The sequence below is a fragment of the Amblyomma mixtum genome, chromosome 4 (assembly GCF_055824585.1).
Source record: "Amblyomma mixtum isolate Tamu chromosome 4, ASM5582458v1, whole genome shotgun sequence".
Taxonomy (NCBI): Eukaryota; Metazoa; Arthropoda; class Arachnida; order Ixodida; family Ixodidae; genus Amblyomma; species Amblyomma mixtum.
In genome coordinates, this window is record NC_143015.1 from 141,493,669 (window position 1) to 141,518,946 (window position 25,278).

General features: G+C 50.8%; 1 protein-coding gene and 1 pseudogene across 3 annotated transcripts in view; both read right to left on the reverse strand.

The window, feature by feature from the left end:
- Positions 1-12,940, reverse strand: part of LOC149348499 (THAP domain-containing protein 2-like) — a 35,229-nt pseudogene extending 22,289 nt beyond the window's left edge. Inside the window, exons 1-2 of the transcript XR_016282583.1 lie at positions 12,153-12,940; positions 9,862-9,979 (exon numbers count right to left, since the gene is read on the reverse strand). The product of XR_016282583.1 is annotated as a THAP domain-containing protein 2-like (transcript). The remainder of the gene's footprint in view (positions 1-9,861; positions 9,980-12,152) is intronic.
- Positions 12,941-12,958: 18 nt separating this feature from the next.
- Positions 12,959-23,554, reverse strand: LOC149348500 (uncharacterized). 2 transcript variants are annotated; one of them, XM_089588127.1, is made up of 7 exons: positions 23,421-23,554; positions 21,287-21,435; positions 18,756-18,856; positions 17,540-17,638; positions 16,625-16,775; positions 14,772-14,918; positions 12,959-13,075 (listed from the first exon to the last, which is right to left on the reverse strand). In XM_089588127.1, the coding sequence occupies exons 2-6, from the start codon at positions 21,403-21,405 to the stop codon at positions 14,774-14,776; spliced, it is 615 nt and encodes a 204-aa protein (XP_089444253.1). In that variant the 5' UTR covers positions 21,406-21,435; positions 23,421-23,554; the 3' UTR covers positions 12,959-13,075; positions 14,772-14,773. The 2 variants fall into 2 exon arrangements, with proteins under 2 accessions (XP_089444253.1, XP_089444254.1); XM_089588128.1 differs by lacking the exon at positions 17,540-17,638.
- Positions 23,555-25,278: the final 1,724 nt, after the last annotated feature.

Here is a 25,278-nt window from a genome sequence, read left to right on the forward strand (position 1 = left end):
CTCCACCGAGTTTGTTGTCGCGGACAGCCCTATTTGGCCAGTGGTCCTCGGGTGCGGGTGGTGCCAGCAAGCCGGAGTCGTTCTCAATTTTACCACCACAGAACCACATGCGAGCCAAACTCTGTGTGGGCCGGGTTGGCTTAGCTGGATTTCCAGCCTCGGTGTCAGTCCCTGGTGTCGGCGACCAAGCGTGCTTCAGGATCTGTGCGCTACCTCGGAACGAAGTGGTCACGTCGAGTCAAGCCAGTCGACGTCACTACCGTGTCTGTGGCGACCGCCGTGACTCTGCCACCGGGTGCGGCTACTTGGGTGCATGCCAAGTCTGACAATCCGATCACAGCGGATGTGATTTTCGAACCTACCCGGTGTTCGGCTCCAGCCCGAGAAATGACCTCCCCTCGAAGCCTTCTGTCTGTGCTCAATGGAGAGGCCCACGTGTTAATGCTTAATATCAGCCGCGCACCGCTCGTGCTGACTCCCGGCACGCAATTGGGTGCAGCGTCAGTCTTGGACTCAGAATCACCGGTTGCGTCTTTGCAGCATGAAAAATCATCTCACCACACTCCAGCGCCGGCGGTCCTATCATGGGACGCATTTAACTTTGGGCCCACCCTGACCTCCGCGGAGCTCGCCTCTCTTAAGGCCTTGCTGCTCGAGCATCGCAGTTGCCTTGCGCTAAGCGCCAGTGAACTCGGGTGTACTTCCTGGGCCCAACACCGGATCAACACCGAAAACCGTGGGCCTATTCATCACCAACCTCGCCGTGTCGCGCCAGCTGAACGGAGAGTCATCCAGCAGCACGTTTGCGACATGCTTTACCAGGGAATCATCTCCCCTTCTTGTAGCCCTTGGTCCTCCCCTGTCGTCCTTGTGCGCAAGAAGGATGGAACACTCTGCTTCTGCGTTGATTACCGCAAGTTGAACGCTATCACTCGTCTCGACGTGTACCCGCTACCCCGCCTCGACGATGCACTTGACCGCCTGAAGGGGGCCCGTTATTTTTCCACCCTAGATCTGCTCTCGGGCTACTGGCCGGTGCCTGTTCACCCCGATGATGTGGAAAAGACGGCATTCGTGACTCCCGACGGCCTCTACCAATTCAACCGTATGCCGTTCGGTCTCTCAAATGCTCCAGCCACCTTTCAGCGCCTCATTGACCGCGTCTTAGGCCATATGAAGTGGACTATGGCGCTGGTCTACCTGGATGACGTCATTGTCTATGCGGGCACGTTTGATGAACACCAAAGGCGACTCAAACTCGTCCTCGAAGCCCTTACCTCTGCTGGGCTTCGCTTAAAACCAAAGCAATGTTTCTTCGGTTTCGCAGAGGTCACGTACTTGGGTCACGTTGTGAGCCGGCATGGCATCCGTCCCGACCCGGAGAAGCTAAAAGCGCTTACGGCTTATGAAGCTCCCACCACTGCCAAGGAGCTCAAAAGTTTCCTAGGATTTGCTTCATACTTCCGTCGTTTTATACCCAACTTTGCCAAGCGAAGCGCTCCGTTGACCGCCCTACTGAAGAAGAATGCAGCGTGGAGTTGGACACCGGCCCAACAGCTCGCGTTCCTTGACGTCAAGCACGCGCTCCTCGAGCCTCCTACGTTGGCCCATTACAACGAATCGGCCCCCATTGTCCTTCACACGGATGCCAGCCAAGATGGGCTCGGCGCTGTCCTTCTGCAGGAAGACGAGTCTGGTGACCATAAAGTCCTAGCTTACGCCAGCCGCCAGCTTTCCGACGTACGTTGAGCGCCGCCGCCACTCTGCAGAACTCGAGTGCCTCGCCGTTGTCTGGGCCGTCGAGAAGTTCCGTCCCTACTTGTACGGCCGTCACTTTACCGTCGTCACGGACAATAACTTGGCTGCAGTCTGCCAAACACTTAAATGCCAAGATTGCACGCTGGTCCCTGCAACTTCAAGAGTATGATTTCACCATAGTGCATCGGCGCGGCTCTGCACATCAGGATGCCGATTTCCTTTCTCGCCACCCTTGTTCCGTGACGGCTTTGACGGACCTCAGGACTGCACAAGCACAAGATCCCGACGTTGCTGCCATAATCCACTCCCTTGGCACCGCCGTCGGCGCAGGTCTCCGCAAACTGCGCCGGGTCTATCAAATGAAGGATAACCTCTTGTGTCATGTGAAGTGGTTCCGTGGTCGACCACCCGTGTGTCAGCCAGTTGTGCCGTCAACACTGGAGTCGCAAATCTTGCGCGGCCTACACGACGCTCCCACGGCTGGTCACCTTGGTCGCAGCAAAACCTACGCACGAGCGTCGGAGCGTTTTTGGTGGCCTAATACGTCCAGAGACGTCAAGGAACACGTGGCGTCCTGCCAGACGTGCCAGTTCAGGCAGTCGTCCACACGAGTAACCAAGCCACCCCCGCAGGCGTTTTCGCCGCCGAGTTCACCTTTGGAATTGGACTGGATCATTTGGGCCCGTTCCCGAAGACACGCGCCGGCAACCGGTATATTCTGGTTGCGGTCGACTACTTCTCCAAGTGGGTCGAAGCACTGCCCGTTCCCGACACGTCGTCCGCTCATGCCGTCTTGTTTGTGGAACAACATCTTGTTCTTCGGCATGGTGTGCCACAACGCCTCATCACGGACCGCGGGAGCTGCTTTATGTCCCAGGAATTTGAGCGTGCCCTCCAATCCTTCGGCATTGCGCATTCCACTACATCCGTCAATCATCCCCAGTGCAATGGCCTCGTGGAGCGTGTCAACCAAACCCTTACGGATATACTCGCCTCCTACGTCGCTCCGTCCCACACAAACTGGGATCGTTTTGTTTCTACTGCAGCTTTTGCACTCAACACTGCGGCTCAAGAAACAACGCATGCCACGCCGTTCAGTCGTTTATGGCAGAACGCCCTCCATCCCTCTCGACGCGCAGTTGGGCCTTCGCCATCCTACTGCGTCACCGACTGACTGCGCCCAACGACTTCGTTCCGCCCGCCTCGACGCTCAGCGCAACCTTCTCACGGCCCATGCGCTTGCGCAAGTGGCCAATGCTGCAGCACCACCACTTCCCTCCTTCCGGTCCGGTGACTTGGTCCTCGTTCGCCGCACCATCCGCGCGACTGGCCGTGCCGCGAAGCTCTTGCCCCGGTACCGCGGCCCTTACCGTGTCGTTGCACGGCTCGGCCCTGTTACGTACCGCCTAGAAGACCTCCCCGAGCTTCGACCACGCGGTGTGCACCACATTTTTCCCGAACATGTCTCCAACATGAAGCGCTATGTCTCCGGCACCCACCGTGATCCCGACTTGGCTCCCACGTCCTCCCTAGTGCCGCCCTCCCGTACGAGCACCAGGCCTCCCTTCCGGAATGCCGCCCCATAAGTGGAGCGCTGTGCCGTGAACGCAATCCCAAGTCCCGCGGTGTGCCCGTCCCAACTGGGCACATCGAAGCCACCCCATCGCCTACAGGATGACTAGACGAGGGCAAGCGCGGCGCTGCGCTTCCACGGGCTGACACGAAGCCGCAAACGCGAATACAAATGCCGTCGCCCGACTGTGCCGTAGGAACTGAACGTCGTACTAAGCTTGAGTTTAACGGATTACTGGAACCACTTTCCGAAGGCGGGCAGAAGCCCTCGCAGTTTTCGTACGGCGCGGAGTCGCCTACACGCAGCCCCGGGATCTACCGGGACCGTTTGGTGCCAGACGACACTGTCATCACAACGTGACGATGCCTCCTGCGCACCAAGCTGCGCCGGTGCGAAGAACCTCAGCCCGGTGCCAGACGACACTGTCATCACAACGTGACGATGCCTCCTGCGCACCAAGCTGCGCCGGTGCGAAGAACCTCAGCCCGGGCTCATCGGGACGAGTTCGATGCCGCCTGCAAAGCGAAGCACGCGCTAGGGGACACCTGCGGTGTCTTCCCCCTCTTATCTTCCCCCTCTTCTCCCCCCCCCCCCCCCGGTGGAAAGATGTAACGGCATACGACCTACGCTAACCAAGAGCGCGCTGCGGTATACAAACAAAGAGGCGCGGGGCGAGCGCGAGGGGAGAGCGCGCGAGGTAGAGAACGAAAGAGAATCGCCGCGGCCAGTTGTGTCTGAGTCTCTGTGCCTTTCTCTGCGCGGGCCCGCCGTCCCGTAACACTACCTAGGTAGCGGGGATTAGAGAAAGTGAGTGCCTTGACAACAACACCGCGGTCGGAGCACGGACAAGAAAGATTGACACAAACACAGGCGCTGACTGACAGCCCGGTTTATTGTCTTCAACTGGCTTTTATCGGCCCAGTCCGGTGACAATCTCGTTGCTGCGTAGCCTTGCCTCGAGTCATTGGCATGCTCATGAGCGCTTAGAAAAATCTACTCTTTTTTTAAGGTGTACAGATGGCTTGCTGACACATTTATCAGATAATCTTGATATTAAGGCGGAAGCCTTTAATGCCTCATCGTTGTAAGCAGAAGTTGTCGACAGAAAATGTCACGCTTTTCAGTTGGTCGAAACGGTCGTGACGTCACAGTGCGCGAATTTCAAAGGGGGCCAATTGCACTTTGGCTACTAACCATGCAACCAATTAAAGGGATAGGCGTCTCTCATAGCCTTAGTCGCTTTGGGACGTTAAACCCCATAAACCAAACCAAACCAATTAAAGGGATCGTATAGTGATGCTCCAAGTTAGTGGGACTTACTTAAACAATTAGCCTTTCTAGTCAGACCAGATAAACAAATAAAACACAGTAGGAAATTTTCCGAGCCTGGGAATCGAACCCAGGTCTCCGGAGTGCGAGACGAGCACGCTACCACTTCGCCATGCCAGCTCGATGATTTGGAATGAACAAAGGCGCGTCTAGTGACTACGGTGTCTTCGTTCACTCCCATCTTCCTCCCTTCCCGTTACGGCGAGGTTTATGTGTACACCGAGAAATGAGAGACAGATACATTTCCTTTCCTCAAAAAACCATTTTCAAAGGCGCGTGTACTGAATACGGTGTCTTCGTTCACTCTAATGTCCCTCCCTTCTTCCGGTGAGGTTCAGGTGTCCACCGAGATATGCGAGACAGATTCATTTCCTTTCCTCAAAAACCATTTTCAAAGGCGCGTGTACTGAATACGGTGTCTTCGTTCACTCTCATGTCCCTCCCTTCTTCCGGTGAGGTTCAGGTGTCCACCGAGATATGCGAGACAGATTCATTTCCTTTCCTCAAAAAACCATTTTCAAAGGTGCGTGTACTGAATACGGTGTCTTCGTTCACTCTAATGTCCCTCCCTTCTTCCGGTGAGGTTCAGGTGTCCACCGAGATATGCGAGACAGATTCATTTCCTTTCCTCAAAAACCATTTTCAAAGGCGCGTGTACTGAATACGGTGTCTTCGTTCACTCTCATGTCCCTCCCTTCTTCCGGTGAGGTTCAGGTGTCCACCGAGATATGCGAGACAGATTCATTTCCTTTCCTCAAAAAACCATTTTCAAAGGTGCGTGTACTGAATACGGTGTCTTCGTTCACTCTAATGTCCCTCCCTTCTTCCGGTGAGGTTCAGGTGTCCACCGAGATATGCGAGACAGATTCATTTCCTTTCCTCAAAAACCATTTTCAAAGGCGCGTGTACTGAATACGGTGTCTTCATTCACTCTCATGTCCCTCCCTTCTTCCGGTGAGGTTCAGGTGTCCACCGAGATATGCGAGACAGATTCATTTCCTTTCCTCAAAAAACCATTTTCAAAGGTGCGTGTACTGAATACGGTGTCTTCGTTCACTCTCATGTCCCTCCCTTCTTCCGGTGAGGTTCAGGTGTCCACCGAGATATGCGAGACAGATTCATTTCCTTTCCTCAAAAAACCATTTTCAAAGGTGCGTGTACTGAATACGGTGTCTTCGTTCACTCTCATGTCCCTCCCTTCTTCCGGTGAGGTTTAGGTGTCCACCGAGATATGCGAGACAGATTCATTTCCTTTCCTCAAAAAACCATTTTCAAAGCCGCGTGTACTGAATACGGTGTCTTCGTTCACTCTCATGTCCCTCCCTTCTTCCGGTGAGGTTTAGGTGTCCACCGAGATATGCGAGACAGATTCATTTCCTTTCCTCAAAAAACCATTTTCAAAGCCGCGTGTACTGAATACGGTGTCTTCGTTCACTCTCATGTCCCTCCGTTCTTCTGGTGAGGTTTAGGTGTCCACCGAGATATGCGAGACAGATTCATTTCCTTTCCTCAAAAACCATTTTCAAAGGCGCGTGTACTGAATACGGTGTCTTCGTTCACTCTCATGTCCCTCCCTTCTTCCGGTGAGGTTCAGGTGTCCACCGAGATATGCGAGACAGATTCATTTCCTTTCCTCAAAAAACCATTTTCAAAGGTGCGTGTACTGAATACGGTGTCTTCGTTCACTCTCATGTCCCTCCCTTCTTCCGGTGAGGTTTAGGTGTCCACCGAGATATGCGAGACAGATTCATTTCCTTTCCTCAAAAAACCATTTTCAAAGCCGCGTGTACTGAATACGGTGTCTTCGTTCACTCTCATGTCCCTCCCTTCTTCCGGTGAGGTTTAGGTGTCCACCGAGATATGCGAGACAGATTCATTTCCTTTCCTCAAAAAACCATTTTCAAAGGTGCGTGTACTGAATACGGTGTCTTCGTTCACTCTCATGTCCCTCCCTTCTTCCGGTGAGGTTCAGGTGTCCACCGAGATATGCGAGACAGATTCATTTCCTTTCCTCAAAAAACCATTTTCAAAGGTGCGTGTACTGAATACGGTGTCTTCGTTCACTCTAATGTCCCTCCCTTCTTCCGGTGAGGTTTAGGTGTCCACCGAGATATGCGAGACAGATTCATTTCCTTTCCTCAAAAAACCATTTTCAAAGCCGCGTGTACTGAATACGGTGTCTTCGTTCACTCTCATGTCCCTCCCTTCTTCCGGTGAGGTTCAGGTGTCACCGAGATATGCGAGACAGATTCATTTCCTTTCCTCAAAAACAAATTTGCCGACGAGCACGGCCAAGTTCCGCCACGGCTTGACTAGCAACCCAAACCGCAGCCTCATGGACGAGTTCAGGCGTCTAAACGAGCATCGCTTGACTACAATCACCCAGCGGTGCAATGCGAACATGGAAGCATCACAGCTTCCACTAGCTTGTGTGAATGTACGTTCACTGTCGCTACACGGTCAAGACGTCGCACACGACCATGTCTTGGCTCGGTGCAAGGTTCTCTGTCTAACTGAAACATGGATGAATCCCTTGGTGGCACCAGTTGAAATCAAAGGCTTTCACTACGTTACAGGAGCAAGTCGTGCTTCCAACCAAGCAGCGGGAGTTGCCATTTACGCGCACCCAGACGTCAACCTAACACCGCTACAGTGTGACGACTTGCACTTTGATGTGGGGGAAGTGTGCGGTGTCAAGCTCGAAAGTGGACTTAACGTGGTGTGCGTCTACTTGTCACCTCACATATCCCAACGGGCTGGCTATGAATTCATGGGACGAGTGCTACCAAGCTGGTTCAAGTTTGGCCCAATGATAGTGGTATGAGACTTCAACCAGGATGCCAGAACGCATCAAGACTCCCTAGATGGAATGCAGAAATCTCTGGGTCTGCACTTGTCTACTCCACGGGACAAAGCTACCACCAAGTACGGAAGCTGCTTGGATTTGATCTTCAGAACCCACCACAGCGTCAAAGATCTAGACTACATATCACTCCACTTCAGTGACCACAAGGCGGTAGTAGTCGACGTAGACCCGATCAAACATAAAGAATTCACCGGGCATGAGCCATCTGCGGAAATCTCCCCCGACCTAAACTTTGAGGAAGTCGTGGATACAGCCGAAGTCGAAGAAGCAGATAAAGAGACGCATTAGGGGAGAAGTGAAACGCGCCTCTGAAAGTGTGTAGTTTTAATGCGCAGTTAAAGTATACAACCAAATAAAACACTAGTCAATAACAAACAGTCTTTCAGTCAATGCCTAACAGTGCTCCAGGAAAGGTTTCCGCCTTGAAGCAGTTTAGTGTGCCAAAGTGCCCCCTGAACTTTTGCTTGAGCTTCTGCTGTCACCCTTGCGGTGGCGTCGCGGCACTTGAGTATAACGGCCGTTTTTTTCAAAGGCCGATGTGCAGTTTTAAAGCGAAAGCGTTAAGGGCCCCGTGTCCCAGAAAAGCCGGTGTCGTCTTCGGCGGCGTTGGCCGTGAGCGAAAAATTCCTTAATAAATAATAAATGAATCCGAATAGGAAATTGGTCAAGTTGGGGAATCGAACTAGAGCTTCAGGAGTGCGAGAGGTGCACGCTAACCACTCCGCCACGCCAGCTCGATGGTTTGGAATGAACAAAGGCGCGTCTAGTGAATTCGGTGTTCTCTTAGAAGGGTTCTTTAGAGACATGCAGGTACTGTCGTGTATATTAGTAATTATGGGCATGGAAATTATAGACGTCGCAGTTAAGCGAGTGGCAAATTAAGTTTCCGCTACTTTTCCTCTTCGCTTGGCGCGCACGAAGCGCCATCACGAGCCGCCCACTAAAACCACTCCATCCTCCTCTTCGCAATGTATACCACTGCGCCAACAGATAGCGCGCGACGGCAGCGCCTCCTAGCGCCTCCTAAAGCGCCACCCGCTCGTCTAGTACGGGCGCAGTGGGGCCGTTCGTGGACGCAGAAATGATAAGTTCAGCGCCGAACAACGCAGCGCACATCCAAGGCGCGTTCACCACGAAGCTTGTGGCTTGCTGCCCGTTCGTCCGGCGCGGAAGCTATGTCTTGTGTCGCTCTCATATAATATCTGTATGGGCCAGACGGGGAGATGCTGGTTGGTTGGTTTATGGGGTTTAACGTCCCAACGCGACTCAGGCTATGAGAGACGCCGTAGTGAAGGGCTCCGGAAATTTCGACCACCTGGAGTTCTTTAACGTGCACTGACATCGCACAGCACACGGGCCTCTAGAATTTCTCCTTCAAAGAAATTCAACCGCCGCGGCCTGAATACAAGGCTACAAGAACATTGTAGAAATCTAAAAGATGTTAATTGGAGTGAGCTAAGCAAACACTGCTGTCCATGTAAAAACTGCATACCTGCATTTGAAAGAACGGCTGTTCTACGCAAGTGCCGCGTCATCACCACAAGAGTGATAGTAGAAGCTCAAGCAATATCAAGATTCTCTCATCAATTTCTGTGCAAGCAAGCCATCGGTTTGCAAGCAGCAAGCATTTTTGGAAAAATGCTGACTTTTTTTTTGTTGCTGTGCTCCTCGCGGCTCTTCTGCCCCGAACGCTGCTCGGGTAGCCGATCTACAGCGCTGGGCGCGTTAGTCGTCCAGGTGCATCTCGCTGCAGCTTAACAAATGACGCCACTGATCTGCTAGCTGTGAAAAATGGACGTGCACTCTGACTCTGGATGACGAGAGTTCCTGTGCAGGTTTAACCACACCGATACCAGGTTTAGGTTAATGAGGGTTAAACGTCCCAGAGTGACTCAGGCTGTGAGGAACGCCGTAGTGAAGGTGTCCGGAAGTTCCGACCAGGGTTCTTCTAACGTGCACTGGCTATGCACAGCACATGGGCCTCTAGAATCTCGCCTCCATCGAAATCCGACCGCCGGGGCCGGGATCGAACCCGCAGCTTTTCGGTGAGGAGCCGAGCGCCTTAACCACTGAGCCACCGCGGCGGGTACTAGCAAATACAGCTGCGTCACCTGTCTGCTTTTGAGCCACCAATCTTCCAATCGCTTTTTCCTAACTTCCAGCGCAGATTTATTTGCGCGACCATTGTTATCTCTAAAACCTAGGGCCTCAGGAAGAGCAACTATGCCTGCATCGACATCCGGATGGGTAAGATCACATTTGAGTATGAGCTGTTCAATTGTTTCAACAGATCTACCACACACATTACGCGCAGATCGTATCGGCGTCCACTCACCGCTACAGGCAGATGAGGAGGAGCATTGCACCTCAAGTTGAGAAAAGACACGCCAACTCGGGAAGCCATTGCTCACTCGGCTGCGTCGGCGTGGCACATCCAGAACACCCGACGCCACCTGCGTGGAGCACGAAGACATCTACTCTCCTGTGCCCTGCCCGGCAGTGGTGTCACGATTTGTCGATTCCTATAAATGATGTTTCTGCAGCGCGAGCTACACTGGCCGAGGTTGACCCGTTTTGCGTGGCTCCCGGAGAGCCGTGCTGCGCATGCGTGAGGAGCAAGTGACGTCACTACGCACAGGTAGCGTTGACAACGTCAATGCCAATATACTCCGTTTCATACATAGCTGTCAACGCAGCCAAGGCTACGGCGCCTGTTCGCGCTCCTCGTCCGCATCGTAATGTAGTGCGTCGAAAGTGAAAAGAGTAATGAGCTCAAAATTAAAGTTATTGTTGGTTAATATTGCAGTATAATGATAATGGTGTTTTATTTTGCAAAAAGATTGCTTTTTCATTAATGTTCTTCAAAACAGAGTGCCTTAGTTTTCTGGGTTTTTTTTCGGCTCCTCCTGTATCAGGTTTTCGCAGCTAGGCCGGCCGGCGATGTCGTCTGCTTTCGTCTTTCGGTTTCCGAGTATGCGAAAATGGCACCGCTATCTCCTACTCGCTTGTTTTCTTCGCCCACTGCGGCTTTAAAAAAAATCTCCTGCTCGCATATTCTCCAAGCTGAAGCCTCCGAAAATTTCGAAAGACTGCAAGCAGGTGATTGTCAACGTTTACTCTAGCGTAAGGAAGCGCTTCCCGGAGAAGACTGCGCGTGAAGTTCTCGAAACTGTGGGCGAGGTGACCGGGGTGAGCCCTCGGACAGTAGCGAGGTTCAAGAAAGAAGGTCTCTCTACTGGAATAAGATCACCTTGTGTGCCGCATGCTAAAAAGTCGCTCATTGCCCGAGAAAAGCACTTCGCAATCACGTCCGTCGCCAATAGACTACACTGCCTTTTCCCTTCGAAGCAAGTAAAGAGCGCTGTGTTTTTCAAGGTAGGCATTAGAGTTTGACAGTTTCGACTTTCTACCTAATGATGATTTTAATAAAAATAAAAAAAGAAATGAAAAAAAAACAGCCAAGCCGGGAGTCGAACCTTGGCATCCTGTAAAATGAACACACAGGCGCGCGCATCGTACCACTCAGCCACGACGCGAGGCAGACGGATACATTTTGCTTGTTTTTTGCAGCGGACTACTTTCGTACCTTTGGCAGCGTTGGCAGCTATGTATGAAACGGAGTATGGACACACTGAACGCCGACGGCCTATGGCTTCAGCACCGCGTTTCTGACCCTAACTTGTCAATGCGAACGCATACAGCGCACACCTGTCACTACCGCCACTTAGCTTGCATGGTTGAGGTGTCCACTGTTCCAAGAGGGCCGTTACGCGCCTTCCCTCTGGTTCAGGTGTCCACCGAGATGTGGACACCTCACCCTCACCTCACGCTGCGTATATCCTGGCCTAGCAGAGCTAAGCCATTGCCAATTTTTTTCTTAGCGCCTTGTGAAAGAAACCCTGTAGCCACAATCAAGACAACGTATTGAGATATTACGGTTATGGGGGTTGAACGTCTCAAAATGATTCAGGCTATGAGAGACGCCGTCGTGAAGGGCTCCGGAAATTTCGACCACCTGCGGCTCTTTAAGGTGCGCTGGCATCGCACAGCGCACGGGGCTCTAGAATTTCGCCTCCAACGAACCCGCGTCTTTCGGGTCAGCAGCCGAGCGCCATAACCACTCAGCCACCGCGGCGGTTATATATATCTCTCGAAATATTGAAATATTAAAAATCGGCATGTTACAAATCATAATACTAATCTATGCAAGGTGTCTTAGTCAAATGCACAAAATTTTTACAAATGACAGTGTACAATGCGAGCGAAACAATGCGTGTGCTGCTAAGAGCCGTGTAACATTGCGTCCAGTAAACGTTTTGTTCTACGTAGTTCTTACTTTAGGCTTAAACACCGGCCTTCAGGAAAGAAGCCCAACAGCTGGCACAGGAAAGCAGGGCGACAGAGAGAGGACACACGAAGTGGTGTGTTTCTCTCTGTGTCGTCTCGTTTCTTGCGCTAGCTGCTTTCAAGGATAAGTCCAAATTCACGGCTCAACAAAGAAGTGCAAATTCGTGAGTCCCAGATAGCGTTGAGAAACAGCGCCCTATAATATTTAGAACAAGGCGCCATTCATGCACATATTTTTACGGGACGAAAAAGCGAAAGCCCGCGGAAAGCAAAACCTACCACGTGGTCGCCGCGTCGCTTCAGCACCGCTTATCTATGGAGGGCGCCCAGGTGCTATCCCAGCCAACACCTCAGCCACGCGCTTTCTAAGGCCGCCTACCCCGCTCACAAGCTACGGGCCTGGACAACTTGGACAGTTGTCCGTTTGGGTGACAACGTCTGCATATACAAACTGCAATTCTCCAACGTAGCTTAGCGCTTGCGGCGGCTCCAATACATGCACCAGTAACTGCTATCCTGTTGGCGGGATTTGTTTTTGGGCCTGACAGAAAGATATACGTAAGCGGTGCCTTGTTACAAACATTTCAGTCTCCTGTTTTGCGAAACGGTATAAGTTCCGAATTCACGTGTTTTCTCCCGCAAGCAATATCGAGAAGCTAAGTAAATAGCTTTTTCTATTTAAGAAACTTTGCAAAAGAAAAAGAATACAAAGACCAGCTCAAACAACTCTCAACAGCACTCAGTTCACGCACAGATCACTGCGTCTAATTTAAAAACGCTACGATGAGGTAATAGAGACGCTACGGAATCTACATCTTTTTCATTGACACTTTGTTCCTCAAGTCAGTAATTAAGAAGTTAGCTAATTAGTCGTAACAAATTAACTGTCAAGAACGGAAGAAATGGTGCAGACTAGGTCATGGGACTCCATGCAGCCCTCAGTCGGTTTCATGTGGCTAGGAGATTCCGTGTTTCTTTAAAAGCTTGGTTACATTTCTCTGGGACACCTGGTATATAGAAAATTATTTTCCGCCGCAGTGTGACCAGAAAATGAGCATGTTTAGGAAATATCATTATAAATACTTCACCTCGGTCTTAAAAGTCCCGGTTGCTGTGTCAGCCACACAGCCACGTGACGACAGCTTTCCAGACAGGGGCGGCTCGGTGAGCTCTGCCGCGGCCGCTTGCACCAGTGGTCCTCCCTGGTACGAAAGCAAGCAGCACTGTGACAAACCATTTCATCACACGCTGGCAATCGATGCTACGTGGAACACTTGCTAACACACAGAATTTTAAGGCGAAAGCCTTTTATGGCTCATACTGTCCTGACCAAGACGTGTTAGCAAATTTGTACGCGTTTCAGATTGGTCGAAACGGTCGTGACGTCACTTCGCGCGAATTTTGACGGGTGTCCACCGAAATATATGAGACAGTTACTGCGCAATTTCCTTTCCTCAAATACAATCTTCATTTGCTTGATTACGGCCCCTCTTTCGCTTTCTCCGTTCACTCCCACTTCCTCCCTTCCTCTACGGTGTGGTTCAGGTGTCCACCGAGATGAGAGAGAATTACTGCGCCATTTCCTTTCCTTAAAAAGCGTTGTGTTCAAAGGGCAACGCATCGCGCCGAACGGGTGGTGGCGTTCCGTGGACTCCCTGGCAGCGCTGCTCCCAAAGGCAAAGATTAAGCGTCATTAATTGGCAGTTAATTAATGCACCAACAGAATGTGAAGTGAACAATCGCGTAATACAATGCAGCACTCAGGCTTTCCCCTTTCACCATTTTAGCCGCTAAAGTTCCTCGTAATTTTATCCCACGTGATCACTTTTTATTTACTTCAAGCAGCACAGATTATCGCCCCAATATTGCGCATCGATGGTTGCACATTGGTCCCTTGCTGGACCGACCTTATCGAATACGTTTACAATACTTGGCTAATTACCTGTTCTGCTTGGGCGATTCATTAGTGTCCTTGCTTTGTAGCGTCGCGACTTGCGCAGAACGTGTTTAGTAACGGAAATATGCAAAAACAGTTCAGAGAAGAAGGCATGTATTTAAGCAGTGTTGCTGCCTTGGCGTCGTATGGGTTGCACTAAACCTTCGGTTCCTTCCATGGTTTCTTGTTATTCTAAACCACAGAAAACAAGTTTTTTTTTTCGAATACGAGGTAAAACTGGCCACATCACTCATCGCTTTCATTAACAGAAATAAAAGAAACTTTAGGTTAGGGTCAAATCATAGCACGGGAAGTTCCTCGCCATTCGTACACACCTCGCAAGCGTGTAATTACGCTGACAAATTTTACAAGTCCGAGAGCCTAAAACTAGATCGCCTCAGTGGTTCTGGCGAACTCAGCTCAGTTGTTGAATAGAGAAGGATGGTTATGATCTGAGGTCAGTATCACTTGTCCCACTATTCGAATAATCGCGACTACTTATCTTTCATCCGCCGCGGTGGCTCAGTGGTTATGGTGCTCGGCTGCTGACCCAAAAGACGTGGGTTCGATACCGGCCGCGGCGGTGGAATTTCTATGCAGGCGAAATTCTAGAGGCCCGTGTACTGTGCGATGTCAGTGCACGTTAAAGAACCCCAGGTGGTCGAAATTAACCGGAGCCCTCCACTACGGCGTCCCTCATAGATTGAGTCGCTTTGGGACGTTAAATCCCATAAACCCAAACCAAAACCAAACCTCTTTCAGTCGTGACAAGTGACTGTGTGACAAGTGACTGTGTGACAAGTGACTGTGTGACAAGTGATTGTGTGACATGTGACTGTGTGACAAGTTTCAATGAAGTCAATGCCCATCTTGTATGAGGGGAGCCTTGTACACTGTGCCTTACATTATTACACCCGTTGGAGGATGGACGATGGAGCAATGGTCGCGTCAGTCTTCCTCACCTTCAGCACGCCTTTTCCGACGCAGTGGGCAAGGAATGGGTGCTGGGCAGGATTTGGAGCTCAGTGGCGCCCACGTGACGATAACGGTCCAGGCCCAGCAGGCGCATTTTGCTCCAGTACTGTCGGTAGGCTGGCCAGAAAGTCCGGCTGAGCATCAGGAAAGAGTTAGGACGTTAGCGCCCCAGTCGCAGCACGAGTGCGTCAAGGAACAATCGCATCAGAAAAGGCTTTTAATGCAACATTTACGTTACTAGATATTACTTTCAATCAAATTTCAATTATGGCTTTTCACGTTCCGAAGTGCCACATGGGCTATGAGTAACGCCGCAATCGAGGGTTTCTGACAGACAATCTAGGGTTAGTATGAGCTCACATCGCAGTGTGCACGGGCGCCTTTGGAGTACTCAACAGGATGCAACATTATTTGTAGCGCATGTCCATATTTATTACAAGGTCTATAACTCAGCATCACAAGCGGGTATTACTGTTCACCAAGGGAATATCAAAGGCTCTGCGAAGTCATTCATGTACCGTTGATAGTGGTCACAACATGAGGCTGACATTAAACAGGAGCAGTCATCTATAGAAGACACGATATTTCCACCTAGCACTGCCAGGTGGTGCATAGCTGACGACGACGAAGTAGGGCTCGCGCCGTGTGAATCTCTCTCCTTTGCTGCCCCAGCTTCCGTGGCCTTGTCTGTCTTCGCACTTGGTATTAAAGCCTCCTTCGTCAACAAGTACGTTACAACATGATGTTGACAGGTGTGTTACCTCGCCTGCATTAAACACTGCCAGCAGCGAGAGTTGCCTAAGCTGTTTGCCCTCGGCCAGTTCTGGTTAGTAGCTGAACAGAGGCCAAGAGTACCCAAAACTAGCCAATGGTTTTCTTTCGGCGGCAGATGGTGACCACTTATACTGCGGCGAAGAAAAGGGTTCATCTTCATTTTCTGCAGAACATTCCTGGGAGCCTCAGACGGTGACTAAAGTCTTCCCTGCAGCTGCAACCTAAACTACAATCTCAAAACTATCACAAGTATCTCTATCCCGTTGCCATGCTCGGTTTCCATGAACGTGACATGCCAGAAAAAAGTGGAAGTGGCACAGCTCAGTTTAGCAAGGATATGCAGACCGAAATCTCTGTTAAGCAGGGCTACACACGGTTTAGCTTTGGCTCGTCTTTATCGTTTCAAGACTTCAGCGAGAGCAAATTGTTTCACCGAGCGCATATCACGTGAGGCACCACGCACCACAAGCGCTAGAGCAAGCGTCTGGAGCGGCGGCCGGCCCTGCAGAGGAAGTGACTGCCAAGCTCACGAAGTAATCACGTGACACATCACATGACACAACTGGCGAGGAGGAGCGGCCGACCAGCGGCCAGCCAGCTCATCGGTGGACATGACTGCAAAGCGCGCAGCTATGGCGACAAAGGTGGACATTATGCACCTGCTACGCACGATTTTGCGCATGCGACGCGCCTCCCATTAGAGGTCAAATCTAAGAGGCAGACGACCTTCTGGCTCATCATGAGAGGAGTAGAGGTCTTTGCTCTAAAAAACGTTCCGAGTAAGCTTTCAAAGCGGAGCTGACGAGGCCTAGCTGACTCGGAGCTGAGTGGGCTGACGAGAAGTTGTCGGCTGACTACAAACTGTCGAAGTAAAGGCATAAAATACAGCGAGTTTTCAGATTTTGCAGGCCTTACAATGCGCACAAGTCAGAGCATTAGCCAGATTAGAAAGTTTTCTAGGTGTAAGCGGCCTGTTCTATCGCAACAAGGGACGCTCGCATATTTAGGCTGGCCACACGATTGGAGAAAGGTTGTAACTGGGCAAACATTTCATGGTCCTCCTCACCCTGAGCATTCCTCCTCACTTTCTTTTGTGATGGCGAGGAAAGCGACCGTCGGCTTCTTCCATGGCACCCACGCGATGAAAGCACTTCCGCCCGTGGATCTCCTGCCTCGGCATCGGGGGGTCCAGATGCCACGGGTTCTCTGGATGCTGCCTGCGTCGAGGGTAACAGGTTGCCACTGGCGTTCATTCTAGTATCCCGGTCTCGGAGACGCCCACAATAGCTTTCGAAATCTGAGGTAACCACGAAAGCTTAATTTTGCCGCTGCCTGGAACCGCGCACGCTACTAAAAAAAGCTTAATTATGCTATAACCTCATACAAGCGTAGTTACAAAATATACAAATATACACGTTATGAAATGTCATACATTGTTAATACATTGACACACTGCGATACATTCTGAATGGTATATTTGTGATAACTAAGGATTTTTATGACAAAACATGTATAAATGTATTGCATCACACAGATTTTTCTGATTACAGGCGCTCTAACACAGACCACTGAGGTGTACGAGTAGGCCAGAAAATACCAGAAGAAATTATACAAGCTGTGCTGCATGTTAAGGCTGCGAAGAAATCAAGCTTTTGAGTGGCTTCCTTCAGCCGAAAGGATTTGCGGGCAGCTCAACGTTCAGAATTCCTTTCAAAATGTAATTCTTGTTAATGTATGCTCTGACTTTGCCGTTGTCCATGTTTTTTAGTCATCTAATGCATGTAAAGCTTCTTATATTTACTTTAATATTCTGCATGATCAAGACATCACCTACTGCCTTGTTGGTGGTTTTGCGCGCCTTTGTCAGGCTGTCAGCAACAGCTTTTAGTAGGAGCAAGAAAATTTCCACAAAATACTAGGAGAACGCGTTTGTGTGCAGAGAGAGGATGCCAAAAGCCTCACCCCGAACATAGACACTCACCCGACAGTTTGCGGACGTCTGTCTGCCTTGCAGACGATGGTAGCGTCTTCATTTGTTCGGTGAGCTCACCGACGCCCACTTGAGCCATAAGGCCCCCCGCTATGCGAAGTGGAAACCACTGTTAGAAATCACATCGCTACCGAGAAGAAACTAGAAACAAGTGCCATTCCTTAATGGCGAAAATTAATTTTGCTCCTCTTTAGAAAATAAGTCGGGTACGCTCCACAGAAGTTTTTTGTTCCTTCATGTGCGACCTCTTGGTTCGGCAGACAGAGCTTATTAGTAGCAAATGATGAACATGTCAGATACGTAGTACCCTGACTAGTCACGCCACACTAGTTTTTGAAGGCTAGTCGTATTGCATCATCCTGTAAATCATGCCCCCTCGATTGGTTTCTCGTGCACAGAACTAGGCCAAAATGATGAGAACAGCTTTAACACTTTCTCAATGCATAATTGAAAAAAAAAGAGCACATCTCACCAGAAAGTTGTTTCGCGCCGACTGAGCAGTTTCGTAATTACAGTGATTAAGCTGAACAGCGGATGCGGGTATTTAGAATACGGGCGTGCTCAGAAACATCTGCCGAAATAAAAACCTATGTTTTACCGCCTCTATAATATCTTGGGTCGAACTAGATGGACCGCCTTTATATTTGAGCCACAACTATGCACGCTTATTAAAGTGAGTAAAATGTCACAGTAGTGTAGTACACTCCCCTGATAACTGATGATTCACGGAAACCTGGCCCCACTTGCACCAAGCAAATAAGACAGTATAGCTCCCAGTCTAGCCTTATTCGGAATCTAAACTTTCTCTTGGTTTTGATAAAAAGAAAGAAGCATAAATGTTGGTTGACGCCTCAAGTGCGCCACGAATGCAGAGTAAAAAGAGCTCCCATGCTTTCAGTCTGCGTTTGTGGCCTGCTGTGGCCTGCTTGAGGCGTCCACCGACGATGTGAACAAGTTATGCGCATTTTCTCAACACCGACCGAGGGTTTAGACCGCGAATAATATTAGACCAGAAACTACATTGTCTTATTTGCTTTGTGCAAGTGGGCCCTGATTCTGAGTGTTGTGCATCGGATTTCAAGCTAGTACCAAATTACGGATATCTCTAGGCTTGTCTTCAGTTCTTTAGTTAGGGCCTGCAGACAATGGACTCTGGAGTCGTGTTCGCGTCCGCTACGTGGGCAAAGCCATGGGCAGTGATCCTCACCTTGGGACTGTCTGCTGCCGCAGAGCGGGCTGCTGGATGAGAACCGGGCGTCGGTGGCACCCACGTGGCGATAACGCTCCAGGCACAGGCTGGGGCTCAAGCTGCAAATCAAGACGAAATAAAAGAGAACTTTAGTGGCACAGTTGCAACGCACTCGTCCAGCGGTATTCGAAAAAAAAACAACATACGATCTGGTAAGGAATGGAGTGGTACGGTACGGTACGGTACGGTTATGGTACTGTACGGTGAGTGCGGTGCGGTAAGGTGCGGCGTGAGTGTGGTGTGGTGTAAAGGCGTGTGGTGTGGCGTGATGGTGTGCTGTGGGACGTTTGATGTCCCGAAGCGACTCACACAACGCGGGACACCGTAGTGCAGGGTTCCGGATAAATCTGCAACATCTATATGCATTGGAGATCTATGCAGACCTCTTTCGAGTGTACGTATTAAGGCAAAAGGGCCTTTCATTGCTCATTCTCTTGTCCGTCCAGTGTTACATCCAGTGCAAGCTGTGAATCAAACGGATGACTGGTGTCCAGAGAGATATGTGAGACAGCATTTCCTTTCCTCGAATACAATTTTCATTGTCTTCGTTACGGCACCTCTTTCTTCTTTCACCCCCACTTCCTCCCTTCCATTGTGGTGGGGTTCGGGTGCCCAGCGAGATTACAGAGAATTACTGCGCCATTTCCTTTCCTCAAAAAGCCTTGCGTTCAGAGGGCAAGGCATCGCGCCGAACGGGTGGTGGCATTGGCATTCCGTGGACTCCCTGGCAGCACTGCAACACGCTGTCGCGTTCCACTCCTAACAGCGAAGCTTAAGCATCATTAATTAGTAATTAGTCATTGATTAATGATTAGTCATCACTTAATAAATTACTTGTTAATTAGGTGTGATGTCACCGAGTGGTAACGTCACCAGTGCCACAGAAGCAGTCAAAGTGGTGCGGTAAACGCTTTCGCCTCTACGCACTTTAGACAGTCAAAGTGCCCCCTGAATTTTTTTTTATGATGGGTAGCGCTCAGCTCAAGTGCTGATGCCCTGTCGAAAAATTTGTGTAGGTTTGAATCGGTGAGCAAAATATTATAGAAGATTCGGTTGGTTTTATAGGATTACCATTCCAAAGAGACTCGGGCTTTTGTCAGGGGTGCCTTAGTGGAAGGCTTCGGATAATTCCCACCTCCTGGAGTTCTTGTCGTGCCGTGACATCGCACAGTGCACGAAAGTTGCCGCTAACGAAAGGGTTCAGCTTAAGGGCAAAACCGCGAGATATGGAAATAAAAATGATAGGTGTAAGGTTAAAAGACAGTAAGCGGGAAGACTGGGTGAGGGAACAAACGCGGGTTAATGATGACATCCTAGTCGAAATCAAGAGGAAGTAATGGGCTTGGGCGGGGCATGTAATGTGAAGACAAGATAACCGCTGGTCCTTAATGGTAACGGAGTGGATTTCAAGAGAACGCAAGCGTAGGGGGGCGGCAGTAAGTTAGGTGGGCGGATGAGATTAAGAAGTTTTCGGGGATGCAGTGGCCGCAACTGGCAAAGGACAAAGTTGAATAGATATACATGGGAGCGGCCTTCGCCATGCAGTGGGCGTAATCAGGCTGATGATGTTAGTGATCGACACCAAATTCCAAGTATCTGGTTCAATTTAAACCATCTGAGGCCCACCATGAGCCTTAATGACACATAGGCAGCGAAGGCCGTCATGCACCAAGCACACGGTATTGGAAAAGGTTCTTGCGCAATTTCATAAAAACGTGGAGAGGGATCGGTAGTGTAGAGGGCCTAAACAGTTTTTGCTACCTAGTAGTAACAGTGAAAAAAAAGTTTAGAAATGACTAAAGACAAAACCTTTAAAGAAAGTCAGCTAGTCTCAGCGGCTACCCTTGGCTGGGCATGGATCTCGAGGCATCAAATAAAAACCTCAGCCCTTTTCTCAGGAGTGAGAAAATGTCTTGATTGAGGACCTTGTACCACGATACAGATCAAAAATAAAAATAGGCCTCACCCATGGTCACGACGCCTTTTCATACCACAAATAGGCTGGCGCACTTCACATTGCGTAGTCCGCGAGTCTATCGTTGTGAATTACATGTGTTGTAATCTCATTCTAGCCTGGAAATTATTCATGGACGCCGCCGCGGTGGCTGAGTAGTTTCGGCGCTCGGCTGCTGACCGGAAAAGCGCGGGTTCGATCCCGACCGCGGCGGTCGAATTTCGATGGAGGCGAAATTCTAGAGGCCCGTGTACAGTGCGATGTCAGTGCACGTTAAAGAACCCGGAGCCCTTCACGACGGCGTATCTCATAGCCTGAGTCACTCTGGGCGTTAAAACTCCTAAACCATAAACCATTACTCATGGACTATTCCGACGCATATTTGACTGCCTAAAGAAGAACGACTGGTATATCAAGGCCAAGCTTTTTGTGTGAATCCGGAGCACTTGGTAACGAAAATGGCATGCCTGATCCCCCTAACCACTTGACTCAAGTGAGGCCTGGGAACGGCCGAGCGGTTCGCGGTCCTCCTCACCTGATGCCGTGGTCGGGCTGCCACCGCTGCCTGGTTGCCGAGAGTGCGCGGCACAGGAGCTTTGCAACACCCACGTGACGAAGTCGCTTGTGAGCTGCCGACCCGTGCGCCCTCTGCATCTGCACCGAGGGCCCCACCGCCAAGGCCTCCTGTTGATGCAAGAGAATACAGTAGTCCTCCTCTAGCTAGCATTCCTTCTTTATGAGTGCCAAAGAGAACTTTGAGTAAAGAAAGAAAAAAAATTCATCGATCGATCACCCATTTCGGAAAGCGTTCCGCAACAGGATATGTGGTGTGTGTGAAGTGTTCTAAGTGTCGTTTCGTCGTATCGAACACGACAGAAAATTTATTAGACTCCACACAGGCATCGGTTCCAACCGGGCCCCGCAACCCGAGGCACCCGTCGTGGCAAAATCAGCGAGACGCGTTCGAAGTGCCACTTCGTCAAAACCGACACGACAAAAATTTCAATTCAATTCTGTACTACATTTCTGTAATAGAAATACGTGGAGTTAATACAGGGCTCTGTAACACGGGGAACCTGCCGTGGCACAATAACCGCAAAGCGTTCTAAGTGTCCCTTCGACGTATCGAACGCGTTAAAAAAATTTACCGAAGACACTTAGGAAATTTAAAAGTGTGCTTGGCGAAAGCCTTGTGGTCAACCCACTGCCCCTTCCCCGAACCGCATGGCGCAGAATCCCTGGGTCGCTTCGGAGCCATGCGTCTCACGCACTCGACTGCGACGAGACGTCTGGCGAAGGAGCGTCGGTGTAGCTGCCACCGCCGACGCGCGCGCGCTCGTTCTACCAATAGTGTGACGTCATGGTTGCTATGCACAGCTGCGTCCCCCACCGGTGCGCCGGTTGCTAAGGCGGGGAGGAGGTTGCGCCGCTCCGCGGAGGAGAGGCCACAGTTGGCACGATTTCAGCGCACGGACGGACACCGCGAGCATGAGCCATTAAAGGCTTTCGCCTTAAAAATTCTATTAGGCATCAGACAGGCATCCGTTCCAACAGGGACCAGTAGCACGGGACACCCGTCGTGGCACAATCAGGGAGACGCGTTCGAAGTGCTACTTCGTCAAAACCGACTCGACGAAAATTCAATTCTGTCCTACAATTATGTACAAGGCACCGAGTTAATACAGGGCTCTGTAACACAGAGCACCTGTCGTGGCACTATAACTGAGAAGTGTTCTATGTGACCGTTTGCCATACCGAACACGTCTGAAAACAATGCGGCGCCAGACAGGCAACAGTTGTGTCGTTCAGCGAGGAATCCAGCGCGGCGCAGTCACAGAGACGTGCTCTAAGTCGAGCTTCGTTGCGTTATTCACGAGAACAATCTATACGGCTCGAGAGACGCCAGAGCTGATAAGGCTCGGTAACAAGTGCGCCCGGCGCGGAAAATTCACGGTAATGCGAAATTCTACGCAGCGCAAGAGACGCCCAGTACGCAAGGCCCGGGAGATACGCCCGACGCGGCCCAGTCAATGACACAAGCTCTATGTCCGACTGCGCCTCCTCGAACATATCACTCTGTAAGCGACGCGAGACGCGACCTGATTAAGGCTCAAGAAAGTGCATCTAGATGTGGTGGAACCACGGCCTAAGCCTCGTTTCGTCGTCACGAACACATTTTGAGACGCCGCATACGCGTCGGCTTCGTACGGCTAGTTAACCCGAGCCGTTCGGATGTGGCAGAACCACGGACGCGCATTACAAATCTTGTTTCGGTGTGTCGAACGCGATAAAAGTTTATGTGACGCCACGGCACATGGGCACGTAACCACGTAAGGGCCTGCCCTGCCTGGCACAACCATGGAGACGCGCCGTCGTGTCTCGTGTCGTGTATCTTCCTTGCGTCGAACACTGCCAATAAACGCGCGGCACGCGCTTTGTTCACGAGGGCCCATATCACGGCGAACTCGTGCAGCTCCTTCAGACATCGAATGCGAATGCACTCCTAGCATCAACATATTGAATAGTCCTCAGGTCGAAAAAAGAAAGCTCATCTGAAAATTTGCGCATGACCTGTGGAACGCTAGCGAAAAATGAGTTGTATAGTTGTGATGGGCTTTAGTAGCAAGCTTTCTACAGCATACCCCATCACAAAAGTGCAATGCACTCACCACTCAACGCTGACCGGGAAGAACGCATTTCTCGGAACTTGGCACAAGATTTCAGGTGACGCTGGGTGGCGGCCGGCGTTGACGAATGTCCGGAACAGTCCTCCAGTCCAACGCTCTATGCTGACGACTCCTTCCTATCGCGTTCTTCTTCCTTTTATAGCTGCGGAGTTCTGCGAGGTCCCTTCCCCTCGTTCTCGCAGAAACCTGCTGATGATGATGAGTATGTCGCCAAGCCTCCTCGTCGTCGTTGGAGAGCACCTGGCGGCCAAGTGGAAAACAGTGAACACATCTTCCCTTTTTAGTGTTTCACACAGTGATGACATTCACACTGACGGCGTACATCATCAGTTTTCGTCAATGCGTCTTAATATTTACGAAGCAGTGTCGTGTATCTGCTCCGGCACCGTCGCTGTCTATTTTACTTTCGCTCCCACTTCTGCACTGTCACGGACTCGCCAGCCCGTATAACTACAGCCGCCGCGGTGGCTCAGCGGTTATGGTGCTCGGCTGCTGACCCGAAAGACGCGGGTTCGATCCCGGCCGCGGCGGCTGGAATTTCTTTGGAGGAGAAATTCTAGAGGCCCGTGTACTGTGCGATGTCAGTGCACGTTAAAGAACCCCAGGTGGTCGAAATTTCCGGAGCCCTTCACTACGGCGTCTCTCATAGCCTCAGTCGCTTTGGGACGTTAAACCCCATAAACCAAACCAAACCAAACCGTATAACTACAGACGCTCGCCTCTGCGCTATAAGGCGCAAAGGGCAAGTGGTGGTGGTTTAGTGCATTGTGTTGCTTACCTTTTGTCTTAGCTTGCTTTAACAAGGGTTTGATAAGCGTTTATTTTATCCTGTGTACAGTGCGATGTCAGTGCGCGTTAAAGTACCTCAGGTGGTCGAAACTTCCGGAGCACTTCACTACGGTGTCCCTCATAGCCTGAGTCGTTTTGAGACGTTAAACCCCATAAACCAAACGAAACATTACTCTGGACATCATATAGTACTACCTCCGAGCCAATACGAAAAGGAATGCCCTGCATTATTTGTTGAACAGAAACAAAAATGGCTGAGGCTTAACTTGGTTAAGACTGCTGGAGAATGCGAAGCATCATCGTGTCGCGTAATTTGGAGGCGCACAACCACAGCGACGGCCCGAGGTGGGCCCCCGTTTCTCCACTGTCGTGACGTCATCGTGTCACGTGGTGTGTGACGTCATGTATCACGTGATTTGGAGGCGCACAACCACAGCGACGGCGCGAGGTGGGCCCCGTTTCTCCACTGTCGTGACGTCATCGTGTCACGTGGTGTGACGTCATGTATCACGTGATTTGGAGGCGCACAACCACAGCGACGGTGCGAGGTGGGCCCCCGTTTCTCCACTGCCGTGACGTCATCGTGTCACGTGGTGTGGCATCATCGTGTCACGTGATTTGGAGGCGCACAACCACAGCGACGGCGCGAAGTGGGCCCCCGTTTCTCCACTGTCGTGACGTCATCGTGTCACGTGGTGTGACGTCAGGTATCACGTGATTTAGAGGCGTGTAACCACGGTGAAGGGCTGAAGTGGTAGCTAAAGTAGTATGCTTCGCATAATAAATGCGAAGACGCTCTCAAGTGGGAGCGCGCCCACTGCGTCTGTGGGACGCGCAGGAACCAGATAGCGCTTTCTCTTTGTGCGGTTCGTTCAACTTCTGTGCGATTACAGGGCCTCCTAAATCTTGCGAGACGCATAACTCGGGTGAAGCAGGATGCATACACATTCTGGCATTATATTTTTGAATTGACGCAGACGCAAGGTCTTGGCCAAGCTGAGCAGGGGCAGTGCCTGGCCGGAGCTACAATGAAAACGTTCGTTGCGTTATG

What these genes read in the sequence shown, in the direction of transcription:
- LOC149348500 (XM_089588127.1), bottom strand. Translation starts at nt 21,405, where the DNA reads ATGCAGAGGGCGCACGGGTCGGCAGCTCACAAGCGACTTCGTCACGTG. An exon ending in CAGCCCGACCACGGCATCAG is followed by an intron (nt 18,857 to 21,286) that starts GTGAGGAGGACC and finishes CTTGATTTGCAG; the next exon opens with CTTGAGCCCCAGCCTGTGCC. An exon ending in CGGCAGCAGACAGTCCCAAG is followed by an intron (nt 17,639 to 18,755) that starts GTGAGGATCACT and finishes CACTTCGCATAG; the next exon opens with CGGGGGGCCTTATGGCTCAA.